Here is a 23,637-nt window from a genome sequence, read left to right on the forward strand (position 1 = left end):
CCATCAAAGAGAAATTTTCCCTATGATTTCATATATGTCAGGAAGGAATCACTCAGAGAGATATACAAGATAGTATCTGAATGATTTCTAACATAATTAAGTCTTCATGTGTGGTAAAGGAAGGCAAAATCAAAAACTTTTAAAAGTATCTGTTAGTTTAATTTTAAAGCTCTCCAAAACTCTAATTGCACAAATCACTATCCTGGAGTACATAGAAGGAGAGTTTAAAAGATACAGCCGTGTGTTTGGGGCAATCTGAACTCTGACAATGCCTACTGCTATTAAGAGATTGAACATATATGTAGCTACTACAGGGAAGGATAAAAATCTTAAGAATGTTGGACTGAAAAATAATATATATAAATTCATGGCCTTACAATACTGTAATGAAAATCAGCATTAAAGTTTCCAAGGGACCCGTAAAGCAAAATGATTGAAAAAAGGTAAACAGGAAAAATAGTTGTATAATTACTGGCCATCTGAGTTAAATTAAAATAAAGGTAATTTAAATTAAAAAATGAAGATTTCAGATAATTATGAAATATGGCAAGAAAGAATCCCAGACTCTTTCCTTTTCTATGTACAATAGTAATAGTAATAGAGGCATAATTTGTAATGGGCACAAACCTACCTCGAACAGAACAAAGAACAAGTGATAGAATAAACTTTCTAGCCTTGAGAATTCCAAGAAAATATTATAAAGAGGTAAATGTGGAGTAAAGTTTGTTGGATAGATGACAATATACTAGGAATTTAAGGAACTCAGATTATATTTAAAAAGAACCATTTTGCTCTGAGTAGGGACTTCTCTTTATATTCATCACATTTTGCTGATGTGAAGCATTATTATCTTGCCAAAACCTGAATCTGTGTATGGTCAGGATCTTCTAGAAGTTGATCCTATTATGGAGATAATTTCCTTCCCTTTGTAAAAACATGCTAAATCAGTAATTCAAATAGTTGTGTTCTGCATATTTTCTGTCTGGAATACATCAGCATACTGATTCACTAAGTTGGGGAACAATTCATTCTCTTTTAGAAGTATTGTAGAGTGAAAAAAAGTGAACTTGTTAACTTTGGGGCAGCATAAGGATTTGATGGTGGGAAATAGAGTTGAAGAAATTTGCAAAAAAATAAAAAGGAAACAAAAAACATTAGCTGTTTTTTGAGTTTGTTACACAGGTGGCAGCTTATAAAAGTTCATCAATCTGTATATGTAAGATATATGTATATTACATGTATACTTCTGTGTGTGTGTATGTGTGTGTGTGTATATACAAATATATATAATACCTCAATAAAAAGTTTAAACTAAATAATAAATACTGAAAGAAAACAATTGTTTGACCAATTTTATCCGATGTTAGAGCCCAAGCTTTTGTGAACGGTGAGAAATGAATATCTCTGAAAGTGTCTGAGATAATTAATTCTTCTCTCTCATAATTATTCTCATAGCAAGGAAAGGCTGTCTCCAATCCATACCACTAGAAGATATTCTTTGCTCTGAGATGTTAAAGGGGAAAACATTTTTGGGGAAATCAGAGTGCTAAAAGGTCACAATTATATCAGTGAATAAAGTTCAGTGTTCCTTAATGATAAAATTTCTACAAATTGAATTGAATTATTTAATGAGTATTCACTCATATATCTAATGGATTAAATTCTAAATATACATGCTTATCTAATTAAAATATTTTAAAATTTGGATTCTATAATCAGTCTCAAATGTTTCCTTTCCATTATTCCAACAAAATACCAATTTTTTTTTTCCTAGTTCCAACAATGATGGCTCTGAGAAAATTTGATAAAGTAGCATCATGATTCAAAAACAGAAGCAATTACTGTCTCTCCAAAGTCAACCTAACTACAGGAAGAGGAGATAAAGTACTCAGTCAACTAAAATCATGTGACACATTTCTTTAAAATACTACTTCAGTAATCTTATAGTTTCCTTAATAATTATGAATATAACTATATTCTAAAAGCAGTATCTTGAATTATTCCCATTACTTAGAAGGTATAAAAAAGAATGAAAATTTCACAAATACATTAAATCCTCTTTTCCAGCTTCTTAAAATATGTTATTCATTAGAAAAGGAAGAACTCTGACTTAAGGTAAAATGATCACTAGGGAAGATCAGCCTAGAACAACCCCAAATGATTCAAGCATGAAAATTATGTGTGAAGGAAAAAATGAACTTTAGGGTACCCAATATCATCTGATTGATAATACACCTAAATTATCTGATTGTTAGTAAAATTTCATGGATTTTAAACCGTAGTGACTCCTTTTCTTCTGTTCTGACATGCTGATTTCTAGAATTATCACTGACATTGGTACCTCACCTGGTGGTTTCTGGCAAACGAAATTTTAAATACAAAACAACCCCTACAAACTGCTCTGCCAAGTAAAGCAATTCATAATTTTTGTCAAGGTCCAGAGGAAGGCACACCGGAACAGCCTGGAGAAAAGGCAACAAAATAAGAAAAGGCATTGGTTACCGTTTGGTGTACGTGTCAGGATATCATCCTTTCTCTGGCTCCTAGTGTTCTTGTCAAACATATCCTCTCTGATACAGTACAATCAATGCAGAACACCCATGGTAATATCAAACAATATCTTTTACTTCCCTGTATAGTCCATCAGTGTAATCTCCAAGAATGCATGCTAAGTCACTTCAGTCGTGTCTGACTCTTCCTGACCCCATGGACTGTAGCCCGCCAGGCTCCTCTGTCCGTGGGATTCTCCAGGCAAGAGTACTGGAGTGGGTTGCCATGCCCTCCTCCAGGGGACCTTCCTGACCCAGGGATCAAACCTGCATCTCCTGCGGGCTCCTGCATGGCAGGTGAATTCCTTACCACTGAGCCAGTTTTATTTATTTTTCCCTCCGTACCTAGTTTATTTGTTTTTCTTTGGAGTATAATTGCTTTACAATGCTGTGTTAGTTTCTGCTATAAAATAGAGTGAATAAGCTATGATGTTGTTAGTCGCTCAGTCACGTTTGACTCTTTGTGACCCCATGGACTGTAGCTCACCAGGCTCCTCTGTCCATGGGATTCTCCAGGCAAGAATACTGGAGTGGGCTGCCATTCCCTTCTCCAGGGGATCTTCCCCACCCAGGGAGTGAACTCAAGTCTCCTGTATTGCAGGCAGATTCTTTATAGCAGAATAAGCTATATGTATACATAAATCCCCTCCCTTATGAGCCTCCCTCCCACTCACCCTCCATTTGTTTTAAAGTCTTATTAAGCCAAAATTTTTCGGAGCAAAAATGTGCTCTCTAGATATCAAAGGAAATGCTGAAAAACCTAAACAGGATAAATATAAAGTAAGATATCAAAAAAAAAAAAAAAAAAAGTAAGATATCATAATCTCCAAGGAATTTACCAAAAAAAAAAAAAAAAAGATTTAGAGTCAGGTGATTTATTATCAGGGCTTCCCAGGTGGCTCTAGTGGTGAAGAACCCACCTGTCGGTGCAGGAGACATAAAGGACAAATGTTCGATGCCTGGGTCAGGAAGATCCCCTGGAGGAGGACTTGGCAGCCCACTCCAGCATTCTTGCCTGGAGAATCCCATGGACAGAGGTGCCTGGCAGGCTACAGTCCATAGGATCACAAAGAGCCAGGCATTACTGAAGTGACTCAGCACACATGTACGAACTATTATCAAGGTCTTTTTTTCTTTTAAGAGTAAAAACAAACATTTAAATGGAAAGTTTTTTAAAGAAGTTCTTGGGCATACATCTAGGGATATTCTAGGGAGAACTGTGCAAATAGCACTGTATTAAATCTAGGTCCTGAAATAATATTGCTCATTTCCTCTTAGAACTTCAGTAAATCTATTCCAAGGAAGATGGCAACGTGTAACTACAAAAAATACTGAAATAATAGGATATCAAATTACAAAATAAACATGCACACATTTCAATGAAGTACTACCAGTTACTACATATACCAACTAGCTTTCCTTACCTTCCTTTACCAAATAGGTAGCATAATATGAAATGTTGACATTTATTTTAACATATACAGCTTCTCTTGATAGCAGATAGAGAGTATGTGTAAATCAATGACTATTAAATAATCAGTTAGGGGTATTTCTTTTTTTTTTTTTTAATGTCTGCCTCATAAGCATGACATTTCACTTTCACTTTTAAAAATTAAAAGAGATTCATGAATTGGGCTAAAGATCACTAACGTGATCCTTGCTTAGGGAAAAAAAGAAAAAAAAGAGCTTCAGATTTCTTCAGTGGAAGAAATATTAGAACCTACCCCCAACATTCAATTTCTGAATCAATTATGAATTGAATTTGAGTATCCTAGAAGCAAGTTGTGGAGAAGGAAATGGCAACCCACTCCAGTGTTCTTGCCTGGAGAATCCCAGGGGCAGCGGAGCCTGGTGGGCTGCCGTCTACGGGGTCGCAGAGAGTCAAACACGACTGAAATGACTTAGCAGCAGCAGCAGCAGAAGCAAGTTGAAAAGATAGAAAGTAACAAAATTGATCCCTCTGAATTTTGATATACTTAAACCTCAACTAAACCCTACTCTGACAAAACTGTTTGCACCTGAGATTTTATGCACACTCTTGCAAGTACTAACATGCCTAAGGCATGATCAAACTTGTCAGAGTGTGATAAACAAAAGTAGACTCTGAAAAATGTTTTCACTGAAATTTCTATGAAAGATTTTTTCTCACCAAAAGAAGTATAAACCTTAGCTTTTTACAGTTGTTTAAGTAAACATACACATTGCATTTTCTAAAAGTACAGGCTTATACACATGAGCACTCTTGAACTGTGGCCTTGCAGCTTTTTTTTAATCCAGTCACTAATTATCCACATGCATGTTATGCCGCTTCAGTCCTGTCCAGCTCTTCGTCACCCACTGTGGACTGCAGCCCATCAGTCTCCGCTGCCCGTGGGATTCTCCAGGCAAGAATACTGGAGTGGACTGCCATGCCCTCCTCCAGGGGACCTTCCTGACCAAGGGAATGAGCCCGCGTCTCTTATGTCTCCTGTATTGGCAGGCAGGTTCTTTACCACTAGCACCACCTGGGAAGTCCCTCACAAGGTTTACCAAATTACGTGGTCAAAATTAGTAAATAGATTCTGACTTATAGCCTGTTTTGGACTATAGCAATTAAGTAGAAATCTGTATTCTTATTTACCTCAACTATGTGGAAATAAGTACCTGGATCTCATTTTTAAAAACAGATGGGCATGTTAGTATTGCAAAGTGTTACCTCACAACTCTTCTGATCTTGGGCAAGTTTGAATCCTTTCTTTCCATCACAGTAACAAGAGTAACCTCCAGGGTAATTGACACAAAGTTGAGCACACAAGTTCTCAGAGCATTCATCCACATCTGGGGGAAAAGAGAACATAAATTTTAATATCTCCTGAATGTTCAGTCTAACAGAAGAAGGACTATTCTGATTTTAGTATAAGATAATCAGTGATAATAAATCCTTAGTGAAAGAAATTCTTTGACATCAAATCACCTTTATGCACTTGCCACAGAAATTTAAATGAGTCACAAATGTAATTTCAATTTGTTTATATGCCTGAATCAACAAATTAAAAGGATAACTTTCAGTAGTTAATTAATAAAGATATAACAACTATGCTAATTTTACGATTTTGAAGGAAAAAACAGAGTCTCAATGTAACTGTCGAATCTGATCATATGAATTCCATTGACACTTTCTTCTTAACTCTGCTTTGATGAAAAGGAAGGGGAAAAGAAGGAGTGGAGGGGAGAACAGGAAGACAGGGAAGGGAAGGGAAGAAAAGATCCCTTTTCTTTTTTTTTTTTCTTATTTATTTTTTCAGTGGGTTTCGTCATACATTGACATGAATCAGCAATAGATTTACACGTATTCCCCATCCCGATCCCCCCTCCCACCTCCCTCTCCACCCGATTCCTCTGGGTCTTCCCAGTGCACCAGGCCCGAGCACTTGTCTCATGCATCCCACCTGGGCTGGTGACCTGTTTCACCATAGATAATATACATGCTGTTCTTTCGCAACATCCCACCCTCACCTTCTCCCACAGAGTTCAAAAGTCTGTTCTGTATTTCTGTGTCTCTTTTTCTGTTTGCATATAGGGCTGTCGTTACCATCTTTCTAAATTCCATATATATGTGTTAGTATGCTGTAATGTTCTTTATCTTTCTGGCTTACTTCACTCTGTATAATGGGCTCCAGTTTCATCCATCTCATTAGAACTGATTCAAATGAATTCTTTTTAACGGCTGAGTAATATTCCATGGTGTATATGTACCACAGCTTCCTTATCCATTCATCTGCTGATGGGCATCTAGGTTGCTTCCATGTCCTGGCTATTATAAACAGTGCTGCGATGAACATTGGGGTGCACGTGTCTCTTTCAGATCTGGTTTCCTCAGTGTGTATGCCCAGAAGTGGGAGAAAAGATCCCTTTTAAATGAACGTTAATGTAATTCACAGAGACAGAATCCACCTGCCAAGCCAGAGATGTGGGTTCAGTTCCTGGGTCTGGAGGATCCCCTGGAGAAGGAAATGGCAACTTACTCTAGTATGCTTGTCTGGGAAAGCCCATGGACAGAGGACCCTGTTTGGCTATAGTCCATGGAGTCACAAAAGAGCTGAACACAACTTAGCACCTAAACAACAATGTAGTTGGAGATTAAATGACTATATCAAGAAAATATCACTTTCCATAATGCAATGATTAATGGTGGCAATAAATTTAAGGACATACATGTATTTCTTAACTTATTAAAGATATAGAAAAACAAAAAATCTCACTGTGCTATTACCTCCCGTTTCGTGAAATCTTCTCTATGGTCCCTGTCCCAATCCATACTTTAAGAAAATCACTCTTGAAAAGTTGTAATAAGATGTTTCAGCTTAGAAACACTTTAGAAATATGTAAGATCATTGAACTTTTAGATGAATATACCCTGTGATCTTTGAAAATTCCCAAACTCAAACACTGCTATAGCATAGTTTCCCCTTAAAATGAGAACCCCTTTGAATGTCTTAAAATAAAACTCCAAAATTAGTGAGCCCTCAATACTACTGAAATTGAATAGCATAACTAAAGTAATAAAATATTGTATATATGTATGTCACATCTATTTCTGCTTTACTGACTATGCCAAAGCCTTCGACTGTGTGGATCACAATAAACTGTGGACAATTCTGAAAGAGATGGGAATACCAGACTATCTGACCTGCCTCTTGAGAAACCTGTATGTAAGTCAGGAAGCAACAGTTAGAACTGGACATGGAACAACAGACTGGTTCCAGATAGGGAAAGGAGTATGTCAAGGCTGTATATTGTCACCCTGCTTATTTAACTTATATGCAGAGTACATCATGAGAAATGCTGGGCTGGAGGAAGCACAAGCTGGAATCAGGGATTAGTTTTAGTCATGATATTGGGCTTCCCTGGTGGCTAAGCTGGTAAAGAATCCACCTGCAATGGGAGAGACCTGGGTTCGATCCCTGGGTTGGGAATGTTCCCTGGAGAAAGGAAAGGATATCCACTTCAGTATTCTGGCCTGGAGCATTCCATGGACCATATAGTTCATGGGGTTGCAAAGAGTCTGACATGACTGAGAAATTTTCACTTTCACTTTCAGTCATGATATTAAACTCACTTTAAAATTTTTAAAAAAAATCAGAGGAGGATGTGAGATAATTTGTACATATCCATGATTAAAAAAAAATAACCCTATGATACATCTAAGCTACCTGGACAGCAGCACTGGAGTCAAATGAAGTAATCACAAGCTTCAAGGAGCTCTCCCAAATCCAGACACAGACATCCCTAATCACTGCTCCTCACGGTTTTAGAGCTTGGCTCTCATCTGGTTATGATGAGATTTTCTTTTTACATATATTTAATTACAATGGAGTTAGGTCATTTACTATTTTACAATAAAATGACAGACTTAAACACACACAGAAAATCATTGAAAAGCCTGGCATAAAACCAAAGATTTCTAACCACCTTGTTTTAAATATGTCTTCCTTCCTCTCTTGTGTGTGTGTGTGTCTGTGTTTCCTTTCAGCTGCTTTTTATTTTTGAATATTATGTATTTCTTTTGCTTCTATCATATATGGGAGGTCTGCAATTCAAATACAGCTTAGAGGGCCATCAGATTGCACAGCACTGATCATGCATGCGTCTTACATACTTTTAATCTGGAAGGAAGCCATCACCACCCAACTGATCAAATTATAGCATGGATTTTACCACCTGAGAAAATCTGATTACTGATATCAAGGAGAACCAATGCTTCTCATTTCAAACCAGGGTGCCAACTCACCCCCTCCACCACCAATAATACCAATTGAACTTTACCGTCACAAGACTTTGATACGGGATTGTATTTGTAGCCTTCAGCACATTCACATTCAAAGTCTCCTGGGATGTTCTTGCACACAGCTGTGCCACAAATGCTTGGCTTTAAAACACATTCATCCACATCTACAAATGAAACAAGTATATTAAAAAAATTTTTTCCCATACCAGAAGACACTAGCAAAGAACCCTTGATTTGTGTTTCCTGGGTCTAGTTTCACGTATCTAATAAGACAACAAAGTGGATTGGAAATAACAAAATATTAAATCTATCATCATGTTTTAGTTCACTTAATACAGTTTCTTTCTACAAATGCATAGGGAATTTGATTGGTGTCTGCTATTTCCTTGTAATCATGTAAAGGAAAAAAAGGCTTTAATTATTTTCTTATCTACCAGGTTACAGTATGAAAATAAATTGAAGAGACTCATCATATTCTTAACATGTATTCCTAAACACATGTTTCTGAAATATGATCTTAAAAGCTTATCTACACTGAAAAAAAAAAAGCTTATTTACTCTGTATTATCACAAATATAAAAAATAGGATAAAAATGAGATGGCTCATCACTCTTACACCTTTCCTTTGGAAATGGACAATAGCTACATCTGCATACTACTATTACGGCTTAAATTATTCAAGAGTGATTCAAATTTAAAATGGGACTGAGTGAGGTCTTCAATTATTTATGAAGCCACAGCTAATCCAGGGTAAATTTTAACATTAAATTAATATTTCAGAAATTTGAAATTGCAACTAGTTACTGAATAAGTGACTGTGAAAAAAACAAGTGATAGAAATAGTTCAATAGAAATATAATTATTATAGTGAACTTTTCTCATCTGTAAAGAAAGCTGAGCACCAAAGAATTGATGCTTTTGAACTGCGGTGTTGGAGAAGAATTGACAGTCTCTTGGACAGCAAGGAGATCCAACCAGTCCATCCTAAAGGATATCAGTCCTGAATATTCATTGGAAGGACTAATGCTGAAGCTGAAACTCCAATACTTTGGCCACCCTGATTTGAAAAACTGACTCATTTGAAAAGACCCTGATGCTGGGAAAGATTGAAGGCAAGAGGAGAAGGGGACAACAGAGGATGAGATGGTTGGATGGGATCACCAACTCAATGGACATGAGTTTGAGTAAACTCCGGGAGTTGGTGGTTGACAGGGAGGCCTGGCGTGCTGCAGTCCATGGGGTCGCAGAGAGTCGGACATGACTAAGCGACCGAACTGAATTGAACTTTCTGATCTGTACTCTCTCAGGAAAGACAAGCTCAGAATGAAATCCAGATTTTCTACTTAAAAAAGCTGATAGTTTAATTTTTCCACAAATTGGCCAAATTTTCAGACATTTCTCTATTTAAAATAACCTGCACAAAAAATAAATGAATCAATTTACTGTGGCAAGTAAATTTTCCTGTATCTTGCTTGTATCAATGTCAATATCCTGTATGTTATAAGGTACTATAGTTTTGCAAGTATTCCTGTCTGGGGAAATTGGGTAAAGGGTGCATGGGATGTCTTTTATTACTTCTTACAACTGCATGTAAATCTATAATTACTTAAAAAAATACTTAATTTTAAAAAAAGAGCTATAAAATCCATATTTTTAACAGGAAGTAAAAACATGACTAAATTTATTTGATTTGAGGCATATTACAAGAACTCCTTTAAATTATATGAGTGTGGGTTATAGTATATACATTTTATGACTCTACACTGACATCTAATGTCTGATGAAAAGTTTTATTCTTGCATTTTTGGAAATTTACTGGCAACTTAATCCCAACCAAATTCACATTTTAAATAAAGGCCCCGTTGCAACAATTGTATATATATTCTTCTACTAATTGTGTACTTTATTGCTTATGTATCATGAACAAAACACTATGTAAATGAACCATACAAAAACATATGTACTGATAACAGAGACCATCATTTCTAAGAGAACTTTTGGTTAATGTGTATTAACTCAATGGCTAAGGATTAAATTGCTCTAAATTAAAATGAAAATCATAAATTCTTTAGCAGCACAAATTCTTTCAAGTATTTAGATGTTCAAGTACAAATGGGTATTATTTGCTTATGGAATGCGTATGGTATCCTTTCATTATGATGATTTTCTGTTAACTAGTGTTCTATTGATACTGGTATTCTAAATATCTACCTCAAACACCTTCAAATAGGCAAACAAGAAAGATATATAATCTAAAATTGTATAATTGCTCATAAGAAATTGTTAGTTTATGCAGTTCACCTTAAAGTCACTTAACTACACTTTAAATGATATCATAGTAAATGACAGAATGATCTTGGTTCATTTCCAAGGCAAACCATTCAAATCACAGTAATCCAAGTCTATGCTCCAACCACTAATACTGAAGTAGATGAAGTTGAACGGTTCTATGAAGACATACAAGACCTTTTAGAACTAACAGCAAAAAAAAAATGTCCTTTTCATCATAGTGGACAAGAATGCAAAAGTAGGAAGTCAAGTGATATCTGGAGTAATAGGCAAGTATGGCCTTGAGTACAAAATGAAGCAGGGCAAAAGTTAACAGAGGTTTACCAAGAGAACTCACTGATAATAGCAAACATCCTTTGCCAACAACCCAAAAGACAATTCTACAGGTGGACATAGCCAGAAGGTCAATACCAAAATCAGACTGGTCATATTCTTTGCAGCCGAAGATGAAGAAGCTCTATACAGTCAGCAAAAACAAGACCAGGAAATGACCATGAACTCCTTATTGCAAAATTCAGACTTAAATCAAAAAAAGTAGGGAAAACCCCATGGCCATTCAGGTATGGCCTAAATCAAATCCCATTTGATTATACAGTGGAAGTGACAAATAGATTCAAGGGATTAGATCTGACAGACAGAGTGCCTGAAGTACTATGGATGGAGGTTTGTAACATTGTACAGGATGTAGTAATCAAAACCATCCTCAAGAAAAAGAAAGGCAAAAAGGCAAAATGGTTGTCTGAGGAGGCCTGACAAGTAGCTGAGCAAAGAAGAGAAGTGAAAGGAAAAGGAAAAATATACCTATCTGAATGCAGAGCTCCAAAGAATAGCAAGGAGAGATTTTAAAAAAAAAACTTAAGTGAACAATGCAAAGAAATAGAGGAAAACAATAGAATGGGAAAGACTAGAGATCTCTTCAAGAAAATTAGAGATACCTTGGGAATATTTCATGCAAAGATGGGCACAATAAAGGAAAGAAACAGTATGGACATAACAAAAGCAAAATATATTAAGAAGAGGTGGCAAGAATACACAGAAGAACTGTACAAGAAAGGTCTTAATTACCAGGATAACCATGATAGGGTGATCAACTCACCTAGAGCCAGACATCCGGGAGAGTGAAGTCAAGTGGGCCTTGGGAAGCATCACTATGAACTAAGTTAGTGGAGGTGATGGAACTCCGGCTGAGCTATTTCAAATCATAAAAGATGATGCTGTGAAAGTGCTGCACTCAATATGCCAGCAAATTTGGGAAACTTGGAAATGGCCATAGGATTGGAAAAGGTCAGTTTTTTCATTTCATCCCAAAAAAGGGAAATGCCAAAGAATATTCAAACTCTACACAATTCCACTCATTGCACTTGCTAGCAAGGTAATGCTCAAAATCCTTCAAGCTAGGCTCTAGCAGTATATGAACTGAGAACTTCCAGATGTACAAGCTGAATTTAGAAAAAGCAGAGGAACCAGAGGGCTTCCCTTGTAGCTCAGTTGGTAAAGAATCTGCCTACAATGCAGGAGACCCAGGTTCAATCCCTGGGTTGGAAGATCCCCTGGAGGAGGAAATGGCAACCCACTCCAGTATTCTTGCCTGGAGAATCCTATAGACAGAAGAGCCTGGGTTACAGTCCATGGGGTCACAAAGAGTTGGACACACCTGAGTGACTAAACCACCATTTGGGGGAACCAGAGATCAAGTTGCCAACATCCACTGAAACACAGAAAAAGCAAGGGAATTCCAGAAAAACATCTACTTCTGCTTCATTGACTATGCTAAAGCCTTTGACTTGGTGGATCACAACAAACTGCGGAAAATTCTTAAAAAGATGGGAATACCAGACCATCTTATTTGCCTCTTGAGAAACGTGTATGCAGGTAAAGAAGCAACAATCAGAATCGGACATAGGACAACAGACTGGTTCCAAATTGGGAAAGGAGTACGTTAAGGCTGTATATCATCACCCTGCTTACTTAACTTATATGCAGAGTACATCATGGGAAATGCTGGGCTGGATGAAGCCCAGCTGGGTCAAGATTACAGGGAGAGATATCAACCTCAGATATGCAAATGACACCACCTTAATGGCAGAAAGCCAAGAGGAATTAAAGAGCCTCCTGATGAAGGTGGGGCTTCCCTTGTGGCTCTGGTGGCAAAGAATCTGCCTGCAATGCAAAAGACCTGGATTCGATCCCTGGGTTGAGAAGATCCCCTGGCGAGGGGAAAGGCTACCTACTCCATATTCTAGTCTGGAGAATTCCATGGACTGTATAGTCCATGGGGTCGCAAAGAGTCAGACACGCCTGAGCAATTTTCACTGGGCTTCCCTCATAGCTCTGTCAGTAAAGAATCTGTCTGCAATGCAGGAGACCTGGGTTTGATTCCTGGGTCGGGAAGATCCCCTGGAGAAGGAAATGGCAACCCACTCCAGTATTCTTGCCTGGAGAATCCCATGGACAGAGGAACCTGGTGGACTACAGTCTGTGGGGTCCAAAGAGTTGGACACTTAGTGACTTAGTGACTAAACTACTACTACTACTTGACGAAGGTGAAAGAGGAGAGTGAAAAAACTGGCTTAAAACTCAACATTCAAAAAATTAAGATCATGGCGTTCATTCCCAACACTCACGGCCAACAGATGGGAAATGATGGAAACAGTGACAGACTTTATTTTCTTGGGCTCCAAAATCACTTTGGATGGTGACTGTAGCCATGAAGTTAAAAGACACTTGCTCCTTGGAAGAAAAGCTATGACAAACCTAGACAGTGTATTAAAAAGCAGAGATATCACTTGGCTGTCAAAGGTCGTCTAGTCAAAGTTATGGTTTTCCCAGTAGTCGTGAATGGATGTGAGAGTTGGACCATGAAGGCTGAGCATTGAAGAATTGATGTTTTTGAACTGTGGTGTTGGAGAAGACTCTTGAGAGTACCTTGGACTGCAAGGAGATCCAACCAGTCCATCCTAAAGGCGATTAGTCCTGAATATTCACTGGAAGAACTGATGGTGAAGCTGAAGCTCCAATACTTTGGCTACCTGACGTGAAAATCCAACTCATTGGAAAAGACCTTAATGCTGGGAAAGACTGAGGGTAGGAGAAGAAGAGGGTGACAGAGGATGAGGTGGTTGGATGGCATCATCGACTAAATGGACATGAGTTTGAGCAAGCTCTGGGAGATAATAGACAGCGAAGCCTGGCGTGTTGCAGTCCATGGGGTTGCAAAATGTCAGACATGACTGGGCGACTGAACAACAATAGTAAACTACGCTAAACGCTACAGTGCAGTGAAGGACAGACCACTCACTGAACACGAATTCAATTTAAGGATTTATGAAAGCAGACTATGAATAGAGTTGAACAAGATAACTTTACATTTTAACTTACTAAATTTTTTTACCTCATCACAAAAAGAGGAGAAGATGGGAAAGGGGTAGGGAGGAAGAGAGGGAAGAAGAAAGAAAAGAAAGGAAAGAAGAAAAAAAGGGAAGGAAGAAAGAAGAGAAGAAAGAAAAACTTGCTCCCATTTTCTAAAGGTAACTCCAGGCTGGAAAATGTCATGTTTAGTTACCCACATACCTAGCACTTATATCTGAAGATTTAGTAAAAGACAGTTAAGCAATCTAATGGAAAAGATATCATGCAGAAAAAAGAAAGGCAAAATTTGGGGGAAAAAATATTTCTTTTTTTTTTTTAACTTATCTACTTTTTATTGAAGGATAATTACTTTATAGAATTTTGCTGTTTTCTGTCAAACCTCAACATGAATCAAACATAGGTATATATATATCCCCTCCCTTTTGAAACTCCCTCCCATCTCCCTCCCCATCCCACCCTTCTAGGTTGATCCAGAGCCCTTGTTTGAGTTTCCTGAGCCAAACAGCAAATTCCCATTGACTATCTATTTTACATATGGTGATGTAAGTTTCCATGTTATTCTTTCCATACATCTCACCCTCTCCGCCCCCTCCCTGTGTTCATAAGTCTATTCTCTATGTCTGTTTCTCCACTGTTGCCCTGTAAATAAATTTTAAAAGAAACACACTAGCAAAATGACTTAAAAAGCTAAATTAACTGACAGGAATTATTTAAGTCTGAAATTTTTTAAAAAAAGTTATGACCAGTGATGTGATCTTAAATGTATAAAGAAAAAGAAAAACCAGAGTTTCATCTTTTTCAAAAACACAACAGGAAATGAGGTGCAGGATGGAGGGTTTATATTGGAAATTAGAAAGGTATTTCTGACAAGGAAATATAAAATACAATGAAAGAAGTTACTAAGGATTGTGGTGATTTATTTGTAAACTGTAGATCTTATTGAAATAAAGGATATAAAGATCTACTACAGAGTCTGGAAGAAATAGGATCAACAATGATTTTGCAAATACTGTAGTATGCGAAGACTTGCATTAAAACTTCACTTTATCACCATATAATGAAACTCTTCATTAAAACATGTACATGTATCAATACACACATACATACACAATAAGAAAACAACAAAATACTCTGAAATAAAAAAATACCCGATCAACAATAAACTAAAGGCAGTCCCACAGAATCACAGGCTTCAAGGTGGATAATAATGTATACTTATTATAAACACTTAAAACTCAAGAGTTTTCTGTGAATTGCCTGGGGAAATTCCTCTAACTGAATTTTTGCTCTTACACAGAAAATACCTTTTTTTATTCTACCTTTTTTACTCTTACCTTTGCAGTCCTTTTTATTTGAAAGCATAACAAAACCATTTTTACAGGAACAGTGGTAACTTCCAGGTGTGTTTACACAAATCTGGCTGCAACCTGCATTTACATTTGCAGGATCTTTGCATTCATTTATATCTAAAAAGGAGAAAACAGAGTACTTTCAAAGTAATAAAGCCTTCTGAGAACTTTTCAGGAAGTCAATTCAGATTGGGTATGTTATAAACACCCACACCTGCTGGGTATGCTATACATACCAGACTCACACTTTTCTCCTTGCCAACCTGATTTACAAATGCAAGTGAATGTCGCTTGGCCATCTTTGCAGCTCAAATATCCATCTTCATTGCATGGCAGAGGATTACACTGGTCCGGAATGGCTGAAGGAAATACAAATCTATTTAATTTTTATAACACACCACAGTACAATAGAAATTTATGTCCTTTAATAGAAATCTCATGAACAAAGTCTGTGGTATGTGGAAAAAAATACTTAGTCCTTCAAATACTATTTCAAGAAGAAGAGTGGATCTATTAAACTTTTATAATTATTTCTGCAAAAGGAAGCTACTTTTTGCTTAAATCCACTCTTTTTTTAAATACTTTTATTTATTTATTTATTTTTGGCTCTGCTGGATCTTCGTTGCTGAGCTTGGACCTTTTACTAGTTGCTGGGAGCAGCGGCTACTCTAGTTATGTTGCCTAGGCTTCTCATTGCAGTGGCTTCTCTAGTTGCAGGGCAGAGACTCGACTGTGGGGCTTCAGTTCCACAGGCTCTAGAGCACAAACCCAACAGTTGTGGTGCACAGGCTTAGCTGCTACCTGCATGTGGAATCCTTCTGGATCAGGGATCGAACCTTTATCTCTAGCATTGGCAGGTAGATTCTTTACCACTGAGCCACCAGGGAAGCCCCACAACTACTTTTATATTTGCAAATATACACAATAGTTAATAATTGCAATTTAATATTCTTTTTACATATATCACATTATTTGATCCTTAAAACAATTTCATGAGGCAAGCAGAAAAATAAAACCATTCAGTTCCAATAGAAAAATTTGAGACTTCCAATTTGGGATAATATAGAATAACAGAGGGCCTTTCCTGGTGGCTCAGACTGTAAAGAATCCACCCACAATGCAGGAGACTTGGGTTCGATCCGTGGCTTGGGAAGATCCCCTGGCGTAGGGCATAGCAACCCACCCCAGTATTCTTGTCTGGAGAATCCCCATGGAAAGAGGAGCCTGGTGGGCTACAGACCATGGGGTCTCAAAGAATCAGACACGACTGAGTGACGAAGCACAGAACAGAATAACAGGGACCAGATTTATTCTCCTGCTTTAAATAAACAGAACTCTAGTCAAATGGTTTCAGACATTGGGCAACAGGCAGCAGAATACTGTGATTTTTAAGGCAAGGATATTTCTCTCATAAAATGTCACAGCACTTCATCACTATCTTAAATGATACGCCCATTTGTTTCTTGATTTATTTATGGTCTCTCTCGCCTCACTAGACACTGCAAAGGTTCCTGGCTCCTGCATATTCCCATACCTGTTTCTCTAGCCTTCCTAGCCAACTCTGAAAAGTCCTTTCATCTTTCTTTTTACATTTTCCTTTCCTTAAGTTAGCAAAGCAAACTGTTAATTGCAAACAAAAACAAAATTTTATTTTAATTTAACTAAAATCTAATCACTGAACTTTTCAGAAAATGTCCCCATGAAAGCAAGTTTTCTGTAAATTATTAGCAATTTATTAGGTATTAGTTATGTGTGTGTGCTCAGTTGCTCAGTCGTGTCTGACTCTTTGTGACCCCATGGATTATAGCCCACCAGGCTCCTCCGTCCATGAGAATTCTCCAGGCAAGAATACTGGAGTGCCCTGCCATTTCCTACTCCAGGGGATCTTCCCAACCCAGGGATCAAACCCACATCTCTTGCGTCTCCTGCATAGGCAGGCGGATTCAGTACCACCGGGATATCTGGAAAGTCCAGATATTCGTTAAAATAATATAAAACAGGTTAGTCAAGAAATTATAAAATTATTTTTCTGTCCTTTGGTAAATTAAAAAAATAAAGTATGAATTAAATGTACATGTTCAGGTGAACTGTTTTACTTGTGAAGTTACAACTAATTTTGCATTATAGAAAATGCAGATAAGTGAATATCTCAATAGTACCAATGCTGCATGTAAAATATTCACTGGACAAACATCCCAATTTACATGTTTCAATTTCAGCTTTGTCTCTGCATGTCAGGAAATTGATAAACTAGAGACAAATAATTTACCAGATTTATCACTAGGCCTTATGTGAACTTCAGAGGGAAAAGGCTAATTTGATATCACAATATTTTACACATTTATATCCACATTTATACCAAATGTGGTATACCAATAATTATACCAATAATTCCACATTTCCACATTTATACCAAAAGTCAGAAAAATAAATGTGGCTCCCCTGTGATCTATTAGTCAACTGTAACATTTGGTCATAAGTACATGATTATGCAACAACAGTCAAAAAGCTCTTGGGAATAAAATTCTGAAGCCAATGATGTAAAGCTTGGCAAACAAGGACCACTTCAATTTAAAAATAAGCTAGAAAATTCATTTTAAGCACATTTACATCTGAAAACACATTCCTCCAGGGAGTTCCCTGGCAGTCCAGTGGTTAGGGATCTTCCTTGCTGTGGCCGGGGTTCAATCCCTGGTGGGGGGACTCAGATCCCACAAGCTGTGCAACATGGCCAAAAAGAAGAAAAGAATTCATCTTGTACATTTCTGATACATACACATTATATGATACTTAAAAGTTTAAACTAAGTGAATAATGAACACTGAAAGAAATAATTATTTGGCCAATTTGATCCAGTGCTAGAGCCATGTGGCATACCCCCTCCCCCGAAAAAAACACTATTCCTCAAATGTGTTTTGAGAAAACTTCCTCACTTGGCCTATAGCCAGCCCTTCAAGGGCTCATTTGTTGATTTTTAAACAGCAGTTATATTTATACGGTGTACTTTACTTGCAGGTTTTTGTCGTTTTGTTTTTTAAACTGATGGTAGAAGTGTTTACCATTGACACAGCTCCTCAGGTCAGGGTAAGTATTAGTTGACAGACGCGCAGTAGTGAATAATCCAGCTCTGAAAGAGCCAAGACAACCTGTAAAACACAAACAAGTGTCATCTTAGAGCCGATACACTTCACTTGATCTGAAATCATGGTAGAAATTATCCAGAGCAATAGGATATTTATGCTTCTGTGTATTGACATGATTCAGCAATCAAAATGCCAATCCTAAATGTCTCCATCCACCTTTTTGAAAAATCAAAAATCTACAAGCAAGATTGCAATATATACACAATCATGAAAAACATATTTATAGAAGCTTCTCTTTGGAGAAGAACCTTAAAGCCAGAAGGGGAAAATATCTTGGATTAGCAAAGAAATTTATTGCCACATAAATCTATGTTCTTAATTCTGTAGCAGAGACCTAAAATCACCCTCAAATTTGTAGACCAGAGCCTAATTTAGAAATTGTCTATTGTTAAGTGAATAGAATGAGTGAGTGTTTCTGTTTGTTTTAGGCAACTTCCAAGTCTTCCAATGTTGCATAGAGATTAATAAAATAATGTTTGTATCAATCAATATTACAAAGCAGGTTTACTTTATTCATTTTATTTCTTAATACAACTTTGTGAAATTAGATCCAGCAATCTGGCAGAAATAAGATGAAAAATAGAAATAAAATACGTATGGACTTTAACCAGGGGTCATTTAAGACCAACAACATAACATTTCTTCACAGCCACTGAAGACAACATTGTGTGTATCAGTTCATTGCACAGATAGGTGTAAGTGCTCACTTGCTAAGTTCTGTCTAACTCTTTGCAACCACATGGACTGTAGCTCACCAGCCTCCTGTCCACAGGATTTCCCAGGACAGGTACAGATAGTCACTAACGCACTAAAAAGGTGGTGCTTTGGTTATCTTTTGCTGAGCAAAGACTCCCAAAATTAGTGGCTTATAAAATAATCATTTTATATTACTTATGATCTATGTATCAAATATTTAGAAAGGGTTTATTAACTTAAACTGTTTGTCTCTGCTGCACACAGGACCAGTCAGGGTGGCTGGGGCTGGAAGACCCACTTTCTGGATGACTTTTCACTCACACGTTTAACAGCACAGGCTTCTGGCATCTCTGTCTCCGCACGGTACATGCCATGCTTCAGGGCTTCTCCACAAGGTTGCGTTTCCCTGAGTACGCAGTCCTAAAGTGGCACTGCTTTTGTGGTACTTAGCTTCCAAGAGGAAGAAGAAAGAAGCTGCCAGGCCAATTAAGAGGCACTGTGTCACTTCCATCATAGTCTATTGATCAAAGCAGTCTCAGGGTCCACCCAGATTTGGGGGAGGGGGAAAAGGATAGATTCCACATAGTGATGGGAAAGTGGCAAGATGACACTGCAGAAGAATATGTGAGATGGGACATATTTTTGCAGTCATCTTTGGAGAACACAGTTTATTACAGGTGGGTGCAAAGGTTCATTTTGAAGTCTGTGTGTATATTCCTTTTCTACTGCTTTTGTGACAAATCATCACAATGTCACCAGCTCAAAATAACACAAATTTATTCTTTTACAGTTACAGGGATCAGAAGTCTAAAATCAAGGTGTTGGTAGGACTGCGTTCCTTCTAAAGACTCTAAGGGAGAATCTATTTCCTCTGTTTCTTCAGCTTCCACAAGCTACCTGCATTCCTTGGCTCATAGCCCCAACCTCGTATCATTCTCAAGTCTTGCTTTATTGTCATGTATCTTACTATGAATCTGATCTCCTGCCTCCCTTAGATGAGAACGTTTATGACTACACTAAATAATGTCCTCATCTCAAGATCCTTAACTTAAATCTTCGAAAATAACAATTAAGGTAACATTCAGAGGTTCTAAAGGTAGGACATGAACATTTTTGGAGGGGGGCGGTCACTATTTAGCCTACCAAGGTAGGTTATAATATTTTCCCATAAAAATAATACTTTATATTTACATTGTAGTCTTTCTGGAGACCCAGTGAGACCTAGGCAATCTTAGGTCTTGAGTATTCTTTCCCTGAATTCATTTGTTCCTCCTCTTGAATCACCCACTCCCAGAATTATCTTACTCTAGTGTGAACATTTCATTAGGATTCTGGCTTGTAAGAAAGCCTCATTTTGCAGTTCTGGACAAATCTGACAGCCAAAATTCGAAACCCTTAAGCTAGAGATTCAGGTGAAATGCTTCATATGATGATTAGATCCCAGGCCAGACTACAAAGTACATTTAACCCATAAACCACGTTATATACGAGTCCTTACTAATACACTGATAACATTTTTTTGGAATTTTTTTTTCTAATTTTTTTAGAATTACAGCGTGAAGAGTGAGTTGCATGGTTACTCAAAGCAGTGTAATCCTATCCCTTACTTTCCCATTTCTCTTTCTTACTGTCCAACAGGAATGCAGGAAGTGGGAGAGAATGAGTAGAAAGGTGAGAACTGGAGCGAGATCGTCTTAGCTTTTGTAGCCTGAAGCAGAAGCTCTCCCAAGAACTGGAACTAAGAATAGAACTTGGGCCATCATGGAGGGAAGCCTAAGAAAGAGGCACTTTCAGAAGAAGTTCCAGTGGTCAGACAGAATACACTAGAAAGAAATCTTGGTTCTAGACTATGACAGCTCCTATACCCATATTGTCATACGATTATCTTTTGTAACATTTTATGATTATATTTTATTTTATCATCTTTATTTTATGATTATAAATCCAATCTGTGCTGGGTTTATAGTAGTTCCCCCCTTTAACCTACATTTTGTGTTTTGGTATTTCTTCTTTCCCCTTTTTTCTTTTTCCTTGTTTATTCTTGTCAGAGGTTCATCTAACTTACTTCCCTTACTTTGCCTTTTCAAAGAATGCAATTTTCTTCTGCTAATCCTCTCTTTGTTTTCCATTTAACTTATTTCTATCCCCATTTTTGTTATTTCCTTATTTTTTTGTTACTCAGGGTTTTTTCTGTTGTACTTTTAAGAATTTGCTTGATTTGAATGCTCAGGTTCTTTTGAAAATTCCCAAAGTTGTCCTCTTAGCAGAAGTCAGCACCCCAGGTCTCCACACACACAGTGGGTCAGGCAGCCTTCAGGCTATCCGTGGACTTCTCACATTTCTTGACCATTTTTTTTCATTATATTTTGTTATTATTAGCACCTGGAAAGCTATTGCTTCTTTCGAGATGATTTTAAGAGAAGTCAGCAGTCTGAACTAATCCACCAGTTTGACAAGAACTAAAAACTAAAAGCTATTTCTGATGTTTACACTTTGGCTCAGAATGTAGCATTCTTCCCAAGAAGTTTTTCTCTCATAAATTTAATCATCCATTTAATCAGGTGATATTTTACAGGCCTACACAGATGGCTGAGTTGTTTACTCTATTTTCTAAGGAAAAGAACACAATTTAAAAACTTACCTTTAAAAAAAAATAAAAATAAAAACTTACCTTTATATAATGAGGCCCTGAGTATTTTTGCCCAAATTCCATGTTTTCAGTGCAGTGCATGGAGGATGTGGATAGACTAACATATTTCCTGAACTCTTACAATTCTAAATGCAAACCCTGTCCAAAAAATACGTAATAGTGATCTACTTTCTTGGGTGACATTATCTCACTGTAAGGAGCTCCCAGCATGAGCTGTGGTAATTACTGAAACTACTATTAGGTTTACCAGAGACAGGATTATAAACATTTCTTTTTCCCAATTAAGAACACTGGCCTACAAAATATACACATCAAAGGACAAAAAGGTTTTAACTAAGGTAGAGCATTTCTGTTCTCAACGGTGGAATTCATCACATATAACCAAATAAAGACCAAAATATAAAATGTGACTCAAAAATAAGTCATAGTAAAAAAAGTCATACTTTTTTTTAACTATATAAATCGGTTGAATTCTACTTTACATTTGAAGAAAATTCGACATAATTTTTAAAAAATCTATCTAATTCATGTGTTTATTTGGTATTCCCAATAGCTCTGAAGTTAGAAAATAAAGTTATAACATAATGTAATACAGAAACTAAAAAGTTAAATAAGTTGCCTAATCTGACACAGCTGAAACTTTTAGGTCTGAGACTACAGCTCACATCATATTATTATTATTTTTCTTAGGACTTTGGCTTTTTCTATTATGCTGCCAAATAAGATAGGCAAAGAAAAGTGAAAGTTGGCTGCTGCTGCTGCTGCTAAGTCACTTCAGTCGTGTCCAACTCTGTGTGACCCCATAGACGGCAGCCCACCAGGCTCCCCTGTCCCTGGGATTCTCCAGGCAAGAACACTGGAGTGGGTTGCCATTTCCTTCTACAATGCATGAAAGTGAAAAGGGAAAGTGAAGTTGCTCAATCGTGTCCGACTCGTAGCAACCCCATGGACTACACAGCCTACCAGGCTCCTCCGTCCATGGGATTTTCTAGGCAAGAGTACTGGAGTAGGGCGCCTACATGTCTTTAAATAAAAGGACACCAAGGATAGCAAATCCGTATAAAGAATGAGATCTTACTCCCAAGGCTAATGAAACTGTATGGTGTAGAATATATATAAACGGAGGATTGGACTTCATCATATTTAAGTTTTCTATCATTTCTAAGATTATATGATTGAGATCCTTTAAACTTACCTAAATATTTTGGATAAAAATATTCCTAGAAAAAAAAAGAAAAAATATACCTTAACAAAGCTAAATTTCACTATAAAGTTAACATTTAATTTTAAAACATGTTTTTATAGTAAAGATGCAATAAGTTACATATAACTGTCATTTTCACATTACAATATAACATTTTTTCTATCGTAAAAGGTACACCAGAAGTATATGGCTAATAGCATTAAGCCAATAAAATGCTTTTAGGCTTAAAGCAATACTGATCAATTAAATCATGCTTCAAAGACTTCTAAACTGAAAACAGGTTCTATTGAAGATGTTAAATGTGACTACATATGCCCCCTTTTTGTAAATCCTTTAATTTTTCCATGATGATTAGATACCCATTTGATATATTTGACATCATGTTGATTACACACACACCAGATTAATTGCTGAATAACAGCATAATTTGAATTGAAGTGGACATTTATCTTTTAGCATCTTATGTACACGTAATACCTTACTTATAAACTGGTGATGTACCAAGAAATTTTTCTGTAAATCAGTAATTTGGACTAAGGAATGCACTTACCAAAAGGAGAAAAATGTTAACAATGAATTTCTGATGGAAAGGTCCCCAGGCTGGTTCACGAAAGCCTTCTT

The 23,637-nt window shown here is 37.0% G+C and overlaps 1 protein-coding gene across 1 annotated transcript in view; it reads right to left on the bottom strand.

Annotated features, from left to right (window-relative positions):
* Positions 1 to 23,637, bottom strand: part of PROS1 (protein S) — a 68,773-nt gene that overhangs the window by 17,254 nt on the left and 27,882 nt on the right. The window contains exons 3-9 of the mRNA XM_043448895.1: positions 23,008 to 23,032; positions 18,383 to 18,469; positions 15,560 to 15,682; positions 15,309 to 15,440; positions 8,355 to 8,480; positions 5,245 to 5,366; positions 2,347 to 2,462 (exon numbers count right to left, since the gene is read on the bottom strand). Coding sequence (XP_043304830.1) covers positions 2,347 to 2,462; positions 5,245 to 5,366; positions 8,355 to 8,480; positions 15,309 to 15,440; positions 15,560 to 15,682; positions 18,383 to 18,469; positions 23,008 to 23,032 — 731 coding nt within the window. The remainder of the gene's footprint in view (positions 1 to 2,346; positions 2,463 to 5,244; positions 5,367 to 8,354; positions 8,481 to 15,308; positions 15,441 to 15,559; positions 15,683 to 18,382; positions 18,470 to 23,007; positions 23,033 to 23,637) is intronic.

This window comes from Cervus canadensis, chromosome 27, assembly GCF_019320065.1.
Source record: "Cervus canadensis isolate Bull #8, Minnesota chromosome 27, ASM1932006v1, whole genome shotgun sequence".
NCBI classification, from domain to species: domain Eukaryota; kingdom Metazoa; phylum Chordata; class Mammalia; order Artiodactyla; family Cervidae; genus Cervus; species Cervus canadensis.